The sequence below is a fragment of the Fusarium sambucinum genome, chromosome III (assembly GCF_050947815.1).
Source record: "Fusarium sambucinum isolate potato_lamoka chromosome III, whole genome shotgun sequence".
In the NCBI taxonomy this organism is placed as follows: Eukaryota; Fungi; Ascomycota; class Sordariomycetes; order Hypocreales; family Nectriaceae; genus Fusarium; species Fusarium sambucinum.
The window spans coordinates 7,494,652-7,513,882 of NC_139292.1; the positions used below are offsets into that span (position 1 = coordinate 7,494,652).

Below are 19,231 nucleotides of genomic sequence, written 5' to 3' on the forward strand. Positions count from 1 at the left end.
ATAATAAGTAAATCCTTAAACTAGTTAATATAATAGTAAAATTCCTTAATAACTTAAAGGCACTTTTTCTTTATATTAAAGATAATAATATATATATTATTCTTAGTAAAGGACTATAAATAGTATAATTAGGCTTATAAGGCAGGATTAAAAATATAAAGTAAATCTTCCTAGGAATATATCCTTTTTACCTTTAAGTATTATTTATAAGTATAGCTATTATCTAATAAATAAAGTCTAAAGATCCTAGACTTATATAACTTAGTAATATATTAAATATAGAATATAATAAAGGCTATAAGGACTTAAAACTCTTTATTATTATTATCTCTATTAATAATATATATATTAATAGTATAATGCTTAGCAAGGCTATTCTTTTTATTATTAAGGGGAATAAAGAGACTATTAAAAAGACTAGTAGTAATAGCTATAGTAATAGTAAAATCTAAGATAAATTAGTAAAGGTTTATATTAATATAATATAGATATTAATAGGTATAAATATAGATATAATAAAATAGTAAAAAAGAAAAAGATAAGGTAAGATAAGTATATAAAGAGATATAAAAGCTAATTATAATAGGAAAATAAGATAGATAATAGCTAGATACTTATAGGTATAAAGAATATATAAATAAGGATATAAAAAAACTTAATAAAGTAAAATAATAAATATAAAGAAAAGTAATAAGGAATTATTTAAAAACCTTAATAAAAGTAAATAGAAAAATAATAAGGCTAATTAAAGTATATAATAAGATATAAATAAAAATATCTCTAGGATAATAGTTAAAATATATAGACTTAATAATATTATAGCCTAAGACTAAACCTAATTACCCTATAGCTAGAAGTAAATCTAATTATATAGTAATAGTATTATTACTATAACCTTAGCTAAACTGCTAATTAAATCTTAAATATAGCTCTTTAAGCTATATCTTATTAATAGAGCTTAACCTGCCTATAGTGCTTATCTATAGCTATAAAATCTATTATACTTAAAGTATTCCTTATTTACTTATATTACTAGACTTAACCTATAATACTATATAGCTTTTACCTATTAGATATTAAATATAATATCTGCCTATTTACTTTTACCTTTCCTATTAAATAGTATTAAATTATTTTATAATTATACCCTAGAATACCTAAATAATTAGTTTAAATACTTTTAAAATATATATACTTATACTAAGAATACCTAGAATTGCCTATTTTAACTAAAGAATTAAATAAAGGAATTAGAATAGTCCTTATAATTAATTGCTATTAAATAGAATACTATTTAAACCTAGCTTATATATATTAAGTAATAAATTAAAATAGCCTTAAAAGAGAAAGATAATAATATCTTTAAGGCCTACTTTACTAAATATTATACCTTTAATACTATTTAACTTACTATACCTAATATCTATAAACCCTTTAAAACTAATATTTCTACTAAGCTTTATATAGTAATTCCTATAAGAATAACTTCTCTGCCTTTTTTCTAATTTATTAAATTAATTAGTCTTACTAAATAATTACTTAACCTTAATAAATTTAAAGGTAATTAAATTAACTTATATTACTTTATCTCTTAGATATACTTAAAGCTAAAAGCTAACTATAACTAATTCTTAATATATTTTACTTAAATATTTTATATAACTAGCTATCTTAAAGAATATACTTATACTTAAGTCTTACTATATAATAAAGCCAGAGAATATTAATTTCTAGACTACTAGAATATTATTAATTTACTAGAATATATATTTAAAGACTTAAACTATATTAATAATATTTATACTAAACTATTTTATTTTTATTAAATATATAAAGATTTTAATACTTTCTTTATTAAGTTTTAATACCTTATATTAAAAGGAAAAATATTAAAAGAGGCTTTTTTTACTTTATTAAAGTAAGCTATTTCCTAAGAGCTATATAGAATACTAATATATAACCTATTGCCTAGCTATTAATATTATAACCTAGCTGCCTTTCTATAAGAATTAGAAAACTAATAATACTATTTTATAGTTAACCTATAACCTATAATATAAAAAATAAATATATTATAAAAAGAATATTTTTAAATACCTTAAAAGAAATCCTTATTACCTTATAGAGAGAAAAGCCCCCTTAAAAACTGCTAGCTAATAAAAAAACCTATAAACCTAAGTAATTAATACTACTATAACTATCTTAACTAATAATAAGAGAATAACTAATACTTTTACTATAGCTTAGCTAATTATTACCTTTATAATTATCTTAAGCCTAATAATTGCCTTACTAGATTCTATTAAGCTATTATTATATATAGCCTTTCTTATAATAACTACTAATCCTCTCCTTAATCCTTTATTTCTAGCTAATTAAGCTTTTATAGTTTTTAAGCCTTATAGAAAAATAAAATAAGCCTATTATAAATTAGTATTAGGCTTTTACCTTTATATTTCCCTTAATAAGAAAAATAAAGATATTTACTATTATTATCTATAGAACTTTAATTAAAACTAAAAGTAATTAATACTTTAACTTAATAATATTATTAGCTAATATAAATATAGCTAGGAAAAAACCTATACCTTTATATACTATAGCTAATATAGGAATAAAAGGTAAAAGATTTATAAATAAAAATTAAGCTAAGTCTTAAAAGCTATTATTTTAACCTTTAAAATAACTATTTAAATTATCTATATTTAATAATAAACTAGTAAAAAGTAAACTAATAATTTATTATATTTATACTAGCCTTTATATTAAAGACTATTATTAAAAGAATATAATATTTTATATTACTTAGCTAGCTAATTACCTTATTATATTAAAAATACCCTAATTAAAATAATATAACTTATAGATAGGCTTTACTGCTTATATATTTACCTTTAATAGTAAATATTATTAAGCAAATTATAATACCTTTATTTAGCCTATAAGAATTAAAGCCTTATAGAATATCTTAAAGAAGATCCTTTATTAAATAAAATAGAAAATCCCTATAAGCCTATAATAAAAGGATATTCTATTAATATCCCTAAAAGCTATAAAGCTATATAATAAGAGGAAGTATTATTACTTCTTTATTATTACCTTAAAATAAATTAATTATACCCTATAAATTAATATTCCTTAGATTAAGCTATTAGAAAAATTATTAGAATTTTAAAATATCTTTTTACTTAAAGAAGCTAAAAAGCTACTTCCCTATAAGGCAAGGGATTATTATATTAAATTAAAGCCTAGGTTAAAACTGCCTTTTAAACCTTTATATAGTATATTTTAAAATAAACTAATAGCCTTATATAAATAGCTAGATAAAAACCTAAGGAAAGAATTTATTAGATTAAGCTTATTCCTTTTAGCTTCCTTAGTCTTTTTTATTAAAAAGCTAAGAGAAAGATTATAATTCTATATAGACTATAAGGCCTTAAATAATATTATAATTAAAGATAAATACTTATTACTGCTAATTAAGGAATTTTTAAATAATCTATCTAGAATAAAATACTTTTTATATATTAATATTATATTTGCCTTTAATAATCTAAGAATTAAAAAAAGCTAAAAGTATTTAATAGCTTTTTAAATCTACTTTAGCCTATATAAATTACTAATAATGCCTTTTAATATAATAAGAATACTAATAACCTTTTAGCGCTATATTAATAGTATACTCTAAGAATACTTTAATATATTTTATATTGCCTATTTAGATAATATCTTAATTTATAGCTAGACTTAAGAAAAATATATTAAATACCTAAAGATAATATTATAAAAGCTTTAAAAAGCTAGCCTCTATATTAATCTAATTAAATATAAATTCCTAATATTTAAAATAAAATTCCTTAGCCTCTTTATTAGTAAAAATAAAATTAAAATAGACTTAGCTAAGGTTAAAACTATTAAGAATTAATAGACCTTAACTTATATAATAAATATATAAGCCTTTACTAGGTTTATTAGTTTCTATAGGAGATTTATTTAAGACTTTTTTAAGCTTATTACCCTAATAAATTGCCTAATATAAAAGGATATTCCCTTTATTTAAGATAAGAAATATAAAGTAGGCTTTAAGAAATTAAAAAAAGCCTTTATATTAGCCTTAATATTATATCCTTTTAATTAAATAAAAGATATTATCCTAAAGATAGATATATTTAACTATATATCTATTAGTATACTATTATAATATAATAATAATAAAAAGCTATACTTAGTTACCTTTTTTAATAAAAAGTATATAGCTATAAAATATAACTATAAAATTTATAATAAAGAGTTTATAGCTATTATTTACTATTTTAAAGAATAAAGACTTAAATTAAAGAGAATATCCTTATTAATAAATATAATTATAAATTATAAAAACCTTAAATACTTTATAATAATAAAGCTATTTAATTAATAATAAGCCTAATAATTTAAATTCTTATTTTAATTTAACTTTTAAATTATATATTAACTTAAAAAATAAAGAGTTAAGCTTAATACCTTAACTAAGAGGTTAAAAAATCTCCTTAAAGAGGGGGATAAGTGCCTAATATATTAAAGCTAGGTAATATTAAAGAAAGAAAATTAATAATTCTTACTATTATAAGTCTAGAGAGCTTATATTTATTATTTATTATAATAAAGCTAGCCTATATTAATATCTAAGGAATTATTACTTTTTATAAAGCTATTAGAGGAAATTAATTGCCTATTAAATAAAAAATATTAAATTAATAATAATCTGCAGTTAATACTATAAGCCTTAAAGATTAATATATTATAATACTTAAAGATTATATTTATAGAATATAAGATTATCTAGAAATAATTATTATATTAAGACTATATTTATATTCTAAATTATAATTCTCTTAAGATTGCCTTATTTAAGGCCTATTATAAATACCTTATAATAAAATACCTAGGTTATACTTATACTTATAATCTACTTTCCTAAGATTACTATTAGCCTAAAATACTAGCTCATATTAAATAATAGGTTAAGAATTATTATATATATTAAAAAACTAACCTAGCCTAAGAAGTAAAATAAAGTATATTAAAACCCTTGCCTATCCTTAAATAAGCCTAGTAATATATATTAATAGACTTTATTATATACTTATTACCTAATAAAGAAAATAATATTATCTTAATTATAGCTTATTACTTAATTAAAATAAAATATATTATTATATATAAAAAAACCTATAATATTAAAGATATAGCCTATTATTACTTAAAGGAAATATAAAAGCTATATAGGTTCTTATAGACTATAATATTAAATTAAAGACTTTAATTTATAGTAAAATTCTAGAAAAAGCTTATATAATAGCTATTAATTAATTTACTGCTATTTACTATATATTACCTTAAGATAAATAAATAAACTAAGAGATTAAATACTATATTAAAATAATACTTATAAGCCTATATATTATATCTATAAAATAACTAGACTTAATAGCTTCTTTTAATAAAGTTTATAATAAACTCCTTAAAATCTAAAACTATTAATATATCCTTATTCTTTATAAACTATAGGTTTTACCCTTAAATAGGCTTTAAGCCTATAATTATTATTAAAAGAATCCCTGCTATTAGAGATATAAAATAATTTATAAAAACTATAAATAATATCTTAGAATACTTAAGAGTAGAAAGTATTACTGCTTAAGCCTATTATAAAGCTTAAGTAAATTAATATAAATAGCTAGCCTAATAATACTAAGAAAAAAACCTTATTTAATTAAATACTTAGAATATTAAGACTTTAAGACTATAAAAAAAACTAAACTAGAAAAATATTAGCCTATTAAAAATTAATAAAATTATCTCTTTATATACCTATTAACTAGAATTGCCTATTAATATAAAGATTTACCTTATATTCTATATAAACCTATTAAGGCTTATAGCTATAAATTTACTACTTAAATAAAACTTAAAACTATTATTACTAGTAAAAGTTAAAAAGATAAAAAAGTAAAAAATTAAAAATATTATTAACTTATAATAAGATAAATAAAGCTAAAGAGGCTACTTTAAGCTAAAGTATATTATAAAATAGGCTAGCTATATTAACCTAATAGAGGTATTTACTGCTTATATAGAGAATACTACATAAATTATAATAAACTTTTATAGGAAATACCTTAATAAGCCTAGACCTTAATAACCTATTTTAATAAAGCTTAATACTAAAAAAGGGGAATATTATTATAGCCTAAGACTAGACTTAATTACCTTATAGCTAGAAGTAAATCTAATTATATAGTAATAGTATTATTACTATAACCTTAGCTAGACTGCTAATTAAATCTTAAATATAGCTCCTTAAGCTATATTTTATTAATAGAGCTTAACCTGCCTATAGTGCCTATCTATAGCTATAGAATCTATTATACTTAAAGCATTCCCTATCTACCTATACCGCTAGACTTAACTTATAATAAATAATACTTATAGAAAATAATATAGCTAAAACTTAAAAATATAAAGTAATATTTACTAGGATTTATTTTAAAGTTTTATTAAATAATTCTAGAAAATAATTCTTAATACTAGGATATTAATAGAAATCTAACTAGAACCCTATTTAGACCCTATTTAAACTAAATTTAAAAAATTCCTTACTTAAAGTAGTATTAAAAGGTATAAAAAAGAAATATATTATAGGCTTAGGCTATACTTATACCTTAGTCTAATAAGGAATCTAAGTAGCTTATCTTATCTCTATATAAGGAGAAAGGAGAGGTAATTATCTAGAAATCCCTCTTTCTCTTTAAGCTAAATAATACTATTTATTAATACCTATAAGTAGCCGCTTAAGTCTAGTCTATTATAAATATAAAGGAAAGGATATTAAAGGCGGTAATAAAAGAATTATATAGCTTAATTATAAGACCTCTTATTATTATATAAGAGGTAATAAGCTCTTATTATATAAGTTAATTGCTAAGGCTACTTAAATTAGCAGAAGAAATTTAATTAATTTAAGATTAATATTATTAATAAATAAAGTATTAATATTTATAATTTTTAATTTATTTTAATATTTTATAATATATAGATATTAATTAATTAATTAGAAATAATATCTATAGATTAAATATTATAGGAAGCTAAGTGCAGTAAGGTAGGGTAAAAAAAATCAGCTTATATAAGCTCTTTATATATAATTAGTAATATTATTATATGCAATTAGCACAGCTCTTAAGATTAAAAGATATATTTAATAATCCGCCAGCCGAATCCGGAATATATAACTATAGACTACCCCAGTACTTTTATTTAAGTTTACCAGAAGCATTAAGAATGTAATATCATATTTGTAGTAAACGTTATAGATGAAAATTTAATCTGCGCAGACAGATTAACCTTTGTTAAAAACCTAGAGGAAATTAAGAAGGCCTGGACAAAAGCTTAAGAGATTATTAAAATCATAGATGTCTCAAACTGTTATCCCAATAGGTCTTTCCATAGGAATCCATTTAAAAGGCTAACTCTCTTTTATCCCGCTGCTTAACCTTTGGTCTAATTGTATCTCTGTAGTTAGTATTGCAATTTAAGATCTGGGCTATAAAACCTAATAACATATTGAAGAGGAGCTAAATGTCTTTAATGTTTATATCAAAGGCAATGAACGAAACTGATGTATTAAGTTTAATTCCAATGCGTATTTTTGATTTCGACATGACAGTGACTGTGAGCAAACTATTTCCTATACCAAGCTCACCACTGATAAACACAACACCTATCCGTTGTCGAGTCTCCCCTCATTCCTTTATATTTAGTCCTCAGTCACAAGTCCCTGCAATCTCGATTTGCATCGAGTCTTTCAGTTGTTTACTTGTATTTATACTGCTGATTGATGAAGCTGCCATGGCCAATTTATGCTATGTCGTGAGTATGGCCGATACATACTTAGCTGTTACTGTAGAAGTCCTTAGAAAACTAATACATACCTTAACATGGACGTATGGCTATTTTTGTTCGCCTAATCCCTCTTTGTTGAACCCCTGCCTGCTTTGTTTGGAACTTCCGCGTGAATTTAGCGGATGTTATGGGCTCTACTTTGAATTAAGATAGCTGAATTGTGTAGCCTATTGCGTCATCAACTCTGTCGAGAACTCCCATATATGTTGCCAGCAGCTTCCAACTCTAAAAATATATGAGAATACATTTTTTACTTGCAGTACCATGTTAACATGAAATTGGGTAACGCCTGGCAACGTCAGCTCATCATTGACTGGCTGGGATATAGGGCGGAAATAAGATGCAATTCTTGCTGACTTAGCAAGCTGTCCGCTTCGTCTGACCTCTCAGAGCTGGACAAGGTCACCAAGTCGTACATATCCACATGCGCTAGTTTTTTAATATGGTCTTCTCAAAATCTCATTAATGCAATAGGGGCGGTTTGTCACGAAAAACACGGCTCCAAGAGCAATCTTATCCTCACATAATATAAAAGCAATACGTGCTAAGCAACTAACGCATTCTTTCTTTAACACAAAAAACCCCAAAGACACCAAGCTGTCAGTCAATTTATCCAGGCCCTCCACAAGCGCTACTGAATTTCGTGAGTTTATACGGTACTCCTTTCAAATGCAGATATAGAATCTTCCCACGTTTTGAAATAAGATATACATCGTCTTGTGACAACTGTCGCCGTTTAGTGTGATTATAAGACCTGAGGTGGCCAGCGTATCCGTTCATGATACCAATTGCAATCACCACTAGTAAGACACTTTGATGACACAATTAGTTAATGATGTCTTGCCAGGATAGGTAGGTTGAGATGAATGGTCTGCACATGACTCAGATTAGTAATACTAATCCTCTGAATGTGGACCTTTAAACTTGACATTTACATTACCCGGACAATAGAATTCTCATAGTTTTAATGCATAACCTTCATTTAATACTTTGATGTTCTAATCTATTTGAATATGCTTTTGAATTTGACTGGGTTTGGATGTTTGGACTTGTATTTACTTCAGTAAAGGATAGAAAAATATCAAAAGACATACTCCAGCTATATAGCCAACAACAGTGACAATAAGAATCACAAGTAGAGCCACAACACCAAGCCCGTCTTGCCGTGTTAGAGACAATCCCGAAGCACATGCCCAGCGATATTCACCCTCGGTGGCCTTCTGTTAACCTTTGAAGGGAGGTTTTAAGCGCCAGGAGCCCCCACGATGACCTTTGTAGGGTGGGTTTCAAAATGGTTTGAAGGGGGCCAGCTCGTATTCGAATTAAAATGTGTCCTGGTTGATGCAAGGTTGAGTACCTTCCAGATCACCTGTATTTTATATAGCAGCATCTGTGATTTTGGCCGGGGCTGTGTAACTGAAACGTTATTGAAGACGTCATCCTAAAGCTTGCCAACAGAAGAGATATTCCAGTTCATTAGGCTTTCTTGGAAAGTTGCATGGAATAACAACATTCATATGCAAGCCGGGTGATTAAGTTCGTGTTTAATTTCGGTGGGTCCTATAAAGACATGGGAGACCTGTCTGCTCCTCGTAGATTGGCAATATCGGTCTTGGTAAGAAACGCCTGTTTAAATAATATATCTGAGTAGAATGGTAAACTGTGGGGTTTAGACTACGCCAGATATTCCAAGGCGGATAGGACACCTCAGTTTCTTAATGTTTTCTACTACAAAATAAAAGGAGTCGCTGAGTAGGATTACAACGAAATAAAGAGTTGGTTATGTCTGATGTAACTACATTTGTTCGTGTAATGAGTTTAACCGACTCAATACCATGTATTTAAAGAGCAGAGGCTTGCCAAAGGCCCAGGGAACATAGCTCAAAACCTAACTCAACATCATTCTGTGTGGTATAATATCCATAGCTTGGATTCTATTAGAAACTAGAGCTAGGGCACTAGATTCTCTTTGGTAAAGATGTCAGTTATCATTGTAAGCGATAAATTCAAGTTAAGATGAGAGGTTTATTGAAATTGTACTTAAAAGCATGTTCTTGTGTCCTTGTAAGTCCATGCAAAACCTACTATTTAAAGTGTCTGATTTCTTTATGAGACAATGAAATGTTTTATACTTATACTAGTTTATATCCAGTGCTGATAAAACGCGCAAGTTAAAGTAGCATTATGAATGGGCTAGCTAATTGATGTTTAAACCTTAGCTATAAGATTCTATAACCTTTTCTTATCTGCCTATGCAATGTTCCCTTAAAACTAGCGATATATAAATAAACTAGGCCAAAGGATAAGACTCATTGTCTTGCCCTATATTGTTTATGCGGATAAGTAATAGTATAAGGCTAATTAAGTAACTTTGTCGCTATAGCAATCAGACTAGGTTTATCTAGTATCAGTAGATAATATTAAGCTACTTCACTTGTTGACTATCTTTAATCCTTCTATATTAACCAATAGTGTATTATTGAATTACATTATTAATTGTATAACTTGATGGTTAGTTTCTATAAAACAGCGACGTGGTCTTCGTCACTGTAGATATAGGGCAAGACTTAAGATGTCTATTATTTGAGGGTTTCATATGGGGCCGACAGCTAGATGTGTGTGTCATATATGTAGGGTAGTGCACGTCCCAAGAAAGAGAGTAATACAATTGACAATGCAAGCATTTTGATTATGCGGAGGGTTTGTCAACAAGTATTCTCAACCCCACAAACTTGGCATAATCTTGAAATCGACCGCGATTCGATTTATGCTGCTCTCCCGCTCGGCCGTCCCGAAAAGGAAATCAGACTTATCGAGATACTTGAGCCTCTCCACAACTTCGATACAGGCTGATCAAGTTATCCTCGTTGTAATGCCCTATATTCTGCATTGTATATTAAGTGTAGGGTGCTTCAAACCATTGTCAGAACATCGCAGTCAACGATGCCGCTTTTTCAGTTGCAAAAAGTCTTGCAGATGCATTTGGTAACGTCAAAATTCACTGAGCCCTAACCTTTCCAGATCGAGACAAAACCACAGTTCGTCTCTGTGCAGATGCGCGCTGTATCAATCAAGCTGAAATCGCAGAAAAGGTCTATCAAGTACCTTTGAAGAAGGAAATTTACTCGTCTGCCAAGGTGACATTTTACTCCTTAGATACAATATCTTTGACATCCAATATTCCTTCTGCGATCGGCCTGATACTCGAGGTTTCTTTGCGGCTTGATCAGAGGCATCCTGATACCAGACTAGAAGCAGCTGCATCCATCCTTGAGCATCTCCTAGCACGAAGATACTACGGAGAACAGATGTAAAAGTTGGAGAATGAAGAAATATCCACATGAAGTGGCTCAAGCGAACAACATCAACAACGCCAGTGAACTGCAATATTGGGATCGAGTATGAATAGTCTAGGTATCATGTCAAGATGAGTGATGGCGTATTACACGAAGCGCTCGATTAGAATCGAACAATTTGAGCGAGCTGTAAATTGGGTATTGGGATTGATCAGAGAGTCATATGCATCGACGAGTCTACCGCAGAGATCTTCCGCATAAACAACTATTGATAGAGAATAGTCTTGGACAATTCGGGACGGTACGAAATGTACATACTCTACGGAAATTATATCACTGTATCTGTTAAAAAATTCATGACTTACGCTTTTTTGGATGGAGGGCGCGTTATTCCGAGCTATTAACCCAAAGGATCATACATACGCCTTATGCGGCATCGCTAATTGGATATATCACCATGATACGATGACAGCGTATCTGTTGCAGATGTTGATAATGAGTTCGGCGTGGAGCAAACAAAAGAACTTCTCGTTGCGCTATTCAAATTCCTGGGCTACGCAGAATTGTCGAACGGAGATCTATTAAAACTGCCACTACCCCCCTGGATACCAAATTGTCCAGATTATGCAGACGCATCTGGTGCCCACGTCAACATTTGTGTATACCATGTGCGGTCACTGACGATATTAAAAGATTATATTGGATGATTCGAGAATTTATCGACCAACGATCGAAGTATGCTTATGAACTCCCTTCGCATCGACAGCATCTCGGATATCAGCCTAAACCTTCACACTGATAGAGGTATACGTTCTTTCCTGCAGTATATTCAAAAAATGTTTAACAACGCGTTTGAAGTATTGGAACCCCTATTCCGTAGGGAGTCCAATACCTTCCTCAACCTAGCTAGCGCTTTCTATCATACCAGAATTTCTAATAAAATCTGGAATACACTCGAATGAATCAGGGTAGGGAGAGTGTTTATTCAGCTCAACCTTGCTGTTATAGTTTCAGGGAAGTATAAAAGCTATGCAGAGAGCTTTGACGACTTTCCGAAAAAACATCTGCTGTAATCTACAACGCCATCGGGAGGTGGCGGACAACGAAGATTAGCCGTATGCCAGATACTTAGTGTGAAATATAAGTGGCAAGTCTTATGAGGGTATTGCCTGGCTACGTAGTGCCCTGGACGACGACAATCGATTTTCTAATGGCGCTCGAGTGGCACGGACGTTGGTAAATCAGTTTGCACTGGTTCCTCATCAGGTAATGGCAGGGGACGAGATAGTGCTACTGACTGGTTCTTATACTCTCCCTCTCATCAAAGGGATGGCGGACATTTTATCTACATTGGGCAGATGGGATTGCGGGGGAAATCTTTGAGAAGCAGATTAAGGAGTATAAGGCGAGTTAGGCGAACCTGATATACCTACCTAGTATGTAGACTAGAGATTTAATGAAAGACTGTGTCTTGCATTAATACTGACAGTGTTTTAAGGTCAGTGAAATACATATTAAGACTTATATTATTCTTTATATTTATTATAATTATTAACTTATGCATTTAATTTGCATAGATATATTAACTTTTACTGAGAATTTATAAAAACTAAATAGGCCTAGTTATACTAAAATAATTAAATAACTATTAATTTACTACCTTTTATTTAACTACTGTATTATTCCTATATAGATATATTACTCTAGTTATATTATAATAAATTATAAGGTATTATTAAGTATTTAAAATATCTTATTAAGTTAATATTATCTAGGTCTAGCTGTTATTAAATTGTTTTATATCAGAGGAGTCCTTTAAAGGATATAAGGTATATATTTAAGTATAAAACCTAAAAAAGACATATAAGTAACTAACTATTGCATAATGCAAAAAGTAAGGTTTTGCCCAGGCTTAAACCGGGGACCTTCTCGGTATTAATGAGATATTATAACTAACTAGACTAACTTACCGCTTTACTATATACCCCTCTACCCTATATACCTTCTATATAAAAAAGTCTTACTTTAAATTAACTTTAAAAGGCTTATATAGCTATATTAATAATAAATTAATATAAATATATTAAACTTTAAGTATTTAATTTTATAAAAATAATATTTTAATTTTTATTAGTAAGCTATATATTATTTTATATAGCTTTTAAAAAGTAAAATAAAAGATTTTTTTATTTTTCTATATAAATTATAAATAAATATTTATAAAAATTATTAATATTATATAATATATTTATAATTTAATTTAAATTATATATAAGATATATATAAGTTAAATATTAACTTTATATAGCTTTAAAGGTTATATAATTAAAATATAAAGTAATATATAATAAATAAAAATATAATTTCTTCTTTAAAGTTATATAATTTATTAAATTTATATATTTTATAATAATTAAAATATATATAAGTATATTTAAAGCTTAAAGTATATTAATATACTTAAGAATTATTTTATATATTTTTATTTAATTTTATATTATATTTTAAATATTAATTAACTGCATTTAGAGGTACTTAATAGGTTATAGGAGGAAAAAGCTATTATATATATAAAAGCTTCTTTTATTGCCCTCTTATTATAGAGTTTAAGTTATATTAGTTATTTTATTAGAAAAGTTAATTATTAAGAGATATTTAGGTTTAATATATTAAGTTTTTAATTTATATAGATCCTTTAGTTTTAAATTTAAAAGAAAAACCTTAAGAAGACTTAGGCTCTATAGAATATAGAATAAAAAAAAAAAAAAAAAAATTAAAATATTTTAAATATTCTTATAAATTTTATATTTATATTAATAAATTAAAATATATTAAAAATATATTAATATAAAATTAATAATAATAAATACTTTAAAACTATTTATATTTCTTATATATAAGCTTAAGTTTTATTTATATATAATATATAAGCTTATATAAAATATAAGCTTAATTTTATTTTTATTTTTTATTTTTTTTTATTTTTTACTCTATACTCTATAGAGCCTAAGTCTTTTTAAGGTTTTTCTTATAAATTTAAAACTAAAGGATCTATATAGATTAAAAACCTAATATATTAAACCTAAATATCTCTTAATAACTAACTTTCCTAATAAGACTATAATTAATATAACCTAAACTCTATAATAAGAAGGTAATAAAAGAAGCTTCTATATATATAATAGCTTCTTCCTCCTATAACCTATTAAGCACCTTTAAATGCAGTTAGTTAATCCCTAGTCTATCTGCTATTAGCTGCATTATATAGCTAACTAATCCGCAGGACTTATATAGTATTATACCTCCTAGAAGAAAAAGCCTCTATAGTAGTATTTATAACTATTCTAATAGCTATTTCCTTAGTAAAAAGGATATTATTAATACTATTTTACTTAATAATAATAGCAAAGGCCTAAAATAGCTAAGATATAAGGCTAAGTACCTTTAAGAGACCTAGTATAATAATAATAATTATAGCCTTATTAGGTTAATTGCCTTTAGCTATAAGCTCCTTTTACTCTTTATAATATATTTCTAGATCTATAAGCTAGGCCAGATAATAATAAGGCTTAAGTAAAAGCTTAAATGCCTAAAGGATCTTAAAAAGAGGCTTATAAAAGGTCTTAATATTTATAATAATAAGATTACTTTTCTTAAGAAAGTTAAGTCTAATTATAGGTATAAGGACTAATATTAATGCCTTAGGTTATAGATAGCCTAGGCTAATAAGATCTTTAATAATTCTATTAAATTAATTAAAGATAAGATTATAAAGGATACTGCTAAAGTAGTTAAAGTAATAAGGGTATTTATATTAAAGGCCTTATAAGGGAAGCTATATATAAGGTTAATAAGGTTAATAGGGCTAATTAAAGGTTAATCTAAGGGAATTATATTAGGGATAAAGAAAGTTAAAATATAGGCTAACCTAGAGGTAAAAGCTAACTCTATAGGAATTAATATAGTTATATAATATACTGCCTTAAAATTCTATTATTAAACTTATACTAAGATATTAAAATTTTAAACTATATTTTAAACTAAGGATAAGCTTAATTTTAATAATAAAATAATAAAATATTTTATATTTTTAACTTTATATTATTTTAAGCTTATATAAAAAAATTAAATATTTTATATAAAGTATTATAATACTTAAATTAAATAATAAAAATAAAGAAAAATATATATTATTATTAAATAAGATTATATAATTAAAAGTATATATAATAATTTAATAATAATAAATATAATAATATATAGCTTTTTTTTTTTTTTTTTTTTTTTTTTTTTTTTTTTTTTTTTTTAACTTTATACTCTATAAAGCTTAAGTCTTCTTAAGGTTTTTCTTATAAATTTAAAACTAAAGGATTTATTTTATTTTTTTTATTTTTTACTTTATACTTTATAAAGCTTAAGTTTTCTTAAGGTTTTTCTTATAAATTTAAAACTAAAAAATCTATATAGATTAAAAACTTAATATATTAAACTTAAATATCTCTTAATAATTAACTTTTTTAATAAGATAATTAATATAATTTAAACTCTATAATAAAAAGGTAATAAAAAAAGCTTTTATATATATAATAGCTTCTTCTTTTTATAACTTATTAAATACTTTTAAACTTATTATTTAAATATTAAGCTAGCAGTTAATTAATCCTTAGTCTATTTACTATTAGCTATATTATATAATTAATTAATCTATAGGATTTATATAGTATTATACCTTTTAAAAGAAAAAGCCTTTATAGTAATATTTATAACTATTTTAATAGCTATTTCCTTAATAAAAAGGATATTATTAATATTATTTTACTTAATAATAATAATAAAGGCTTAAAATAGCTAAAATATAAGGCTAAATACCTTTAAGAGATTTAATATAATAATAATAACTATAGCCTTATTAAATTAATTGCCTTTAGCTATAAGCTCCTTTTACTCTTTATAATGCATTTTTAAATCTATAAGCTAGGCTAGATAATAATAATACTTAAGTAAAAGCTTAAGTATTTAAAGGATTTTAAGAAAAGGCTTATAAAAGGTTTTAATATTTATAATAATAAGGTTACTTTCCTTAAGAAAGTTAATTTTAACTATAGATATAAGGACTAATATTAATGCCTTAGGTTATAAGTAGCCTAAGCTAATAAGGTCTTTAATAATCTTATTAAGTTAATTAAAAATAAGATTATAAAGGATATTATTAAGGTAGCTAAAGTAATAAGGGTATTTGCATTAAAGGCCTTATAAGTAATAGAAGCTATATATAGAGTTAATAGGGTTAATAGGGCTAATTAAAGGTTAATCTAGGGGGATTATATTAGGCTAGAGAAAAAGATTAGTATAGCTATAGCAAGGTAGATTAAATATTAGAAGACTTATAATAAATAAAGTTAAAATGCAGGCTAACCCAGAGGTAGAAGTTAACTCTATAGAAATTAATATAGTTATATAATATACTGCCTTAAAATTCTATTGCTAAACTTATATTAAGATATTAAAATTTTAAACTGTATTTTAAACTAAGGAAAGGATTTATATAGATTAAGAACTTAATATATTAAACTTAAATATCTCTTAATAATTAACTTTCCTAATAAGATAATTAATATAACTTAAACTCTATAATAAAAGGGTAATAAAAAAAGCTTCTATATATATAATAGCTTCTTCCTCTTATAACCTATTAAATACCTTTAAATAATTACTTATTTAAATACTAAGGCAGTTAATTAATCCCTAGTCTATCTGCTACTAGCTATATTATATAGCTAATTAATCCGCAGAACTTATATAGTATTATACCTCTTAAAAGAAGAAGCCTCTATAGTAATATCTATAACTATTCTAATAGCTATTTCCTTAGTAAAAAGGATACTATTAATACTATCTTGCTTAGTAATAATAGTAAGGGCCTGAAGTAGCTAAGATATAAGGCTAATATATAGCTTAATAATATATATTTTTAAATTCTCTTTTAAATATTATAGTCTTTTATAGCTATATATTATATAAGAAAATACTATATAATTTTATATAGCTTAATTAAATATTTATACTTATATATAAAATTAAATCTATAAAAAAGTAAAATCTTATTACTTTAAAAATATATATATAATTCTATAAAATTTTTATAAAGTATTTAAAAGCTATATAAGAATATTTAAAAGCTAATAAATACTTTTATTAAGAAATTAATCTTATAGCTATTTTTTCTTATATTTAAAATAAAAGATATAAAAAAGTGCTCTAAGGTGAGAAAAGGTGTGCGGGGTAGAGGGGTATATGGCAAAGCGGTGAGTTAGTCTAGACTACAGTACCGAAGTTCTTCCGATATTGAAACGCCAAGTTCTGATTTATTGTATAGCCAGATGCTTATCAAATTTACAGTTGTCAGCAGTTATTTCCCCAGAATAGAGTATACCGAAGGGGATTTAACGAGCCTTTAATTTCACTAGGTATATAAAGAGGGGAAATTTGAGCTGTTTTATCTAACCGAGTACACTTGCACGTGACTTGAAGCTCCACCAATCACGGCGCCACATTCGCTGAACGTCCATTGTTGTCTGCAGCACGTTATCTGAAAGAATCCAACGACAAAAACATCAAGGTTGTTACTTGTTCCTCATACTTTCTCTGGAAAATATTCAAAGATTTTACTACAAGATTGCTACGGCGTTTGGCGGACTTGCCACACCCCCAGGAATATCGAGAGGAATACTTGTCATAAAGAAAGACCAGCGTCCTTCCTTCCGACACTTCTCCGCCAAAGTCTCGAGATCGAAGCTTTCACCAATAGGCATACCCCAACCGCTGAGGAAAACCTCATGCAGAGCAACACCAGCTGGTCTCTTGCTAGGCCAAGCTTCGTAGGCAACGGTGTCACTTGCGACGGCAGCGAATTGGTTGTCCCAATGCCATTGCATCATCTCCTCCGAGGCTTGAACACCACATGATGACCGTACTTCCCGTCGAGATAACCCCATCTGTTCCTCCTGGTTGAGCTTCCAGAACTCTTGTAGCCAACCTGTGCGGATGAACAGGATATCGCCCGGTCGGAATTCCACGCCTTGTTGTGATGCAACTTCTTGTAATTGCCACAGAGGGATCTCGAAGTAATCGAAGGGAGACTTTGTGTCGAGCCCCTTGTCGTTAGCATATGTGGCCCAGTCTAGCAAAACTCCTCGTCCGACGATACCGCGCTTCGAAAGGTCTGTAGGTGTAGAAGGTCAGCAGTTGCAAAAGCATAGTGATGAAGACGTTCTTACTTTGGATGCCAATCTTGTCATTCGGGGCAGCTCCAGAGATATCCTCCTGGGTCACCCCATTGTAGTACAAGAAACTCTCTTGGTAGGGGTAATGCCGCAGGCCATCCCAATGACTGGAACCTTGAGTGTTGATATGAAGCTGATCGTCGCGTGTGTGAGTTTATGGAAACACATCTTGTCAATTGAGACAGGTACTAACCTCGTCATCATTGGCGTGGCCTTTGGCAATTATGTGGTGTCGGCATGGCTTTCGCACGGGGTTCATGGGCTGTTTGAACGCATCGATCGACAAACTGTAGTTGTTAGTTACCACATCGCATTGACACCACTCTAGCAACTACTTACTTGAGTACAATGTGTTCTCCGGTAACTATCTCTTTGATAGCATCTTGGGTAACGGTAGGTGTCAAATGATTGAGCGTTCCTAGCTCGTCATTCGGTCCCCAGAGACCCCAAGCTGAGTACTTTGGGTCACCGCTCCGCAGAGGCAATTGGCCGAATGCAGGTCGTTCACTCATTATTGTTCAATGACTGTTGTATTGTCCAACACGGACCAGCCAGAACATGTCCATCATAACAATACTTGTCCCACCGGAATGTTGGCGAGGATTCGGCATCTCGTGGAGATGCCGAGACCTCCTTTTTGGGCGGTCGGTATCAAGCCGAACGATGTGGGCAAGGATTCCGGCACTACCCCAAGTTCCATGACTAGGT

At 27.4% G+C, this 19,231-nt stretch overlaps 1 protein-coding gene across 1 annotated transcript; it reads right to left on the reverse strand.

The window, feature by feature from the left end:
- Positions 1-17,908: 17,908 nt before the first annotated feature.
- Positions 17,909-19,035, reverse strand: FSST1_012669 (putative cyclase-domain-containing protein; the record flags this gene model as incomplete). The annotated part of the gene is made up of 4 exons (XM_083235915.1): positions 17,909-18,462; positions 18,518-18,656; positions 18,717-18,810; positions 18,863-19,035. 4 exons carry the CDS (start codon positions 19,033-19,035, stop codon positions 17,909-17,911), a joined length of 960 nt encoding a protein of 319 aa, XP_083082365.1.
- Positions 19,036-19,231: the final 196 nt, after the last annotated feature.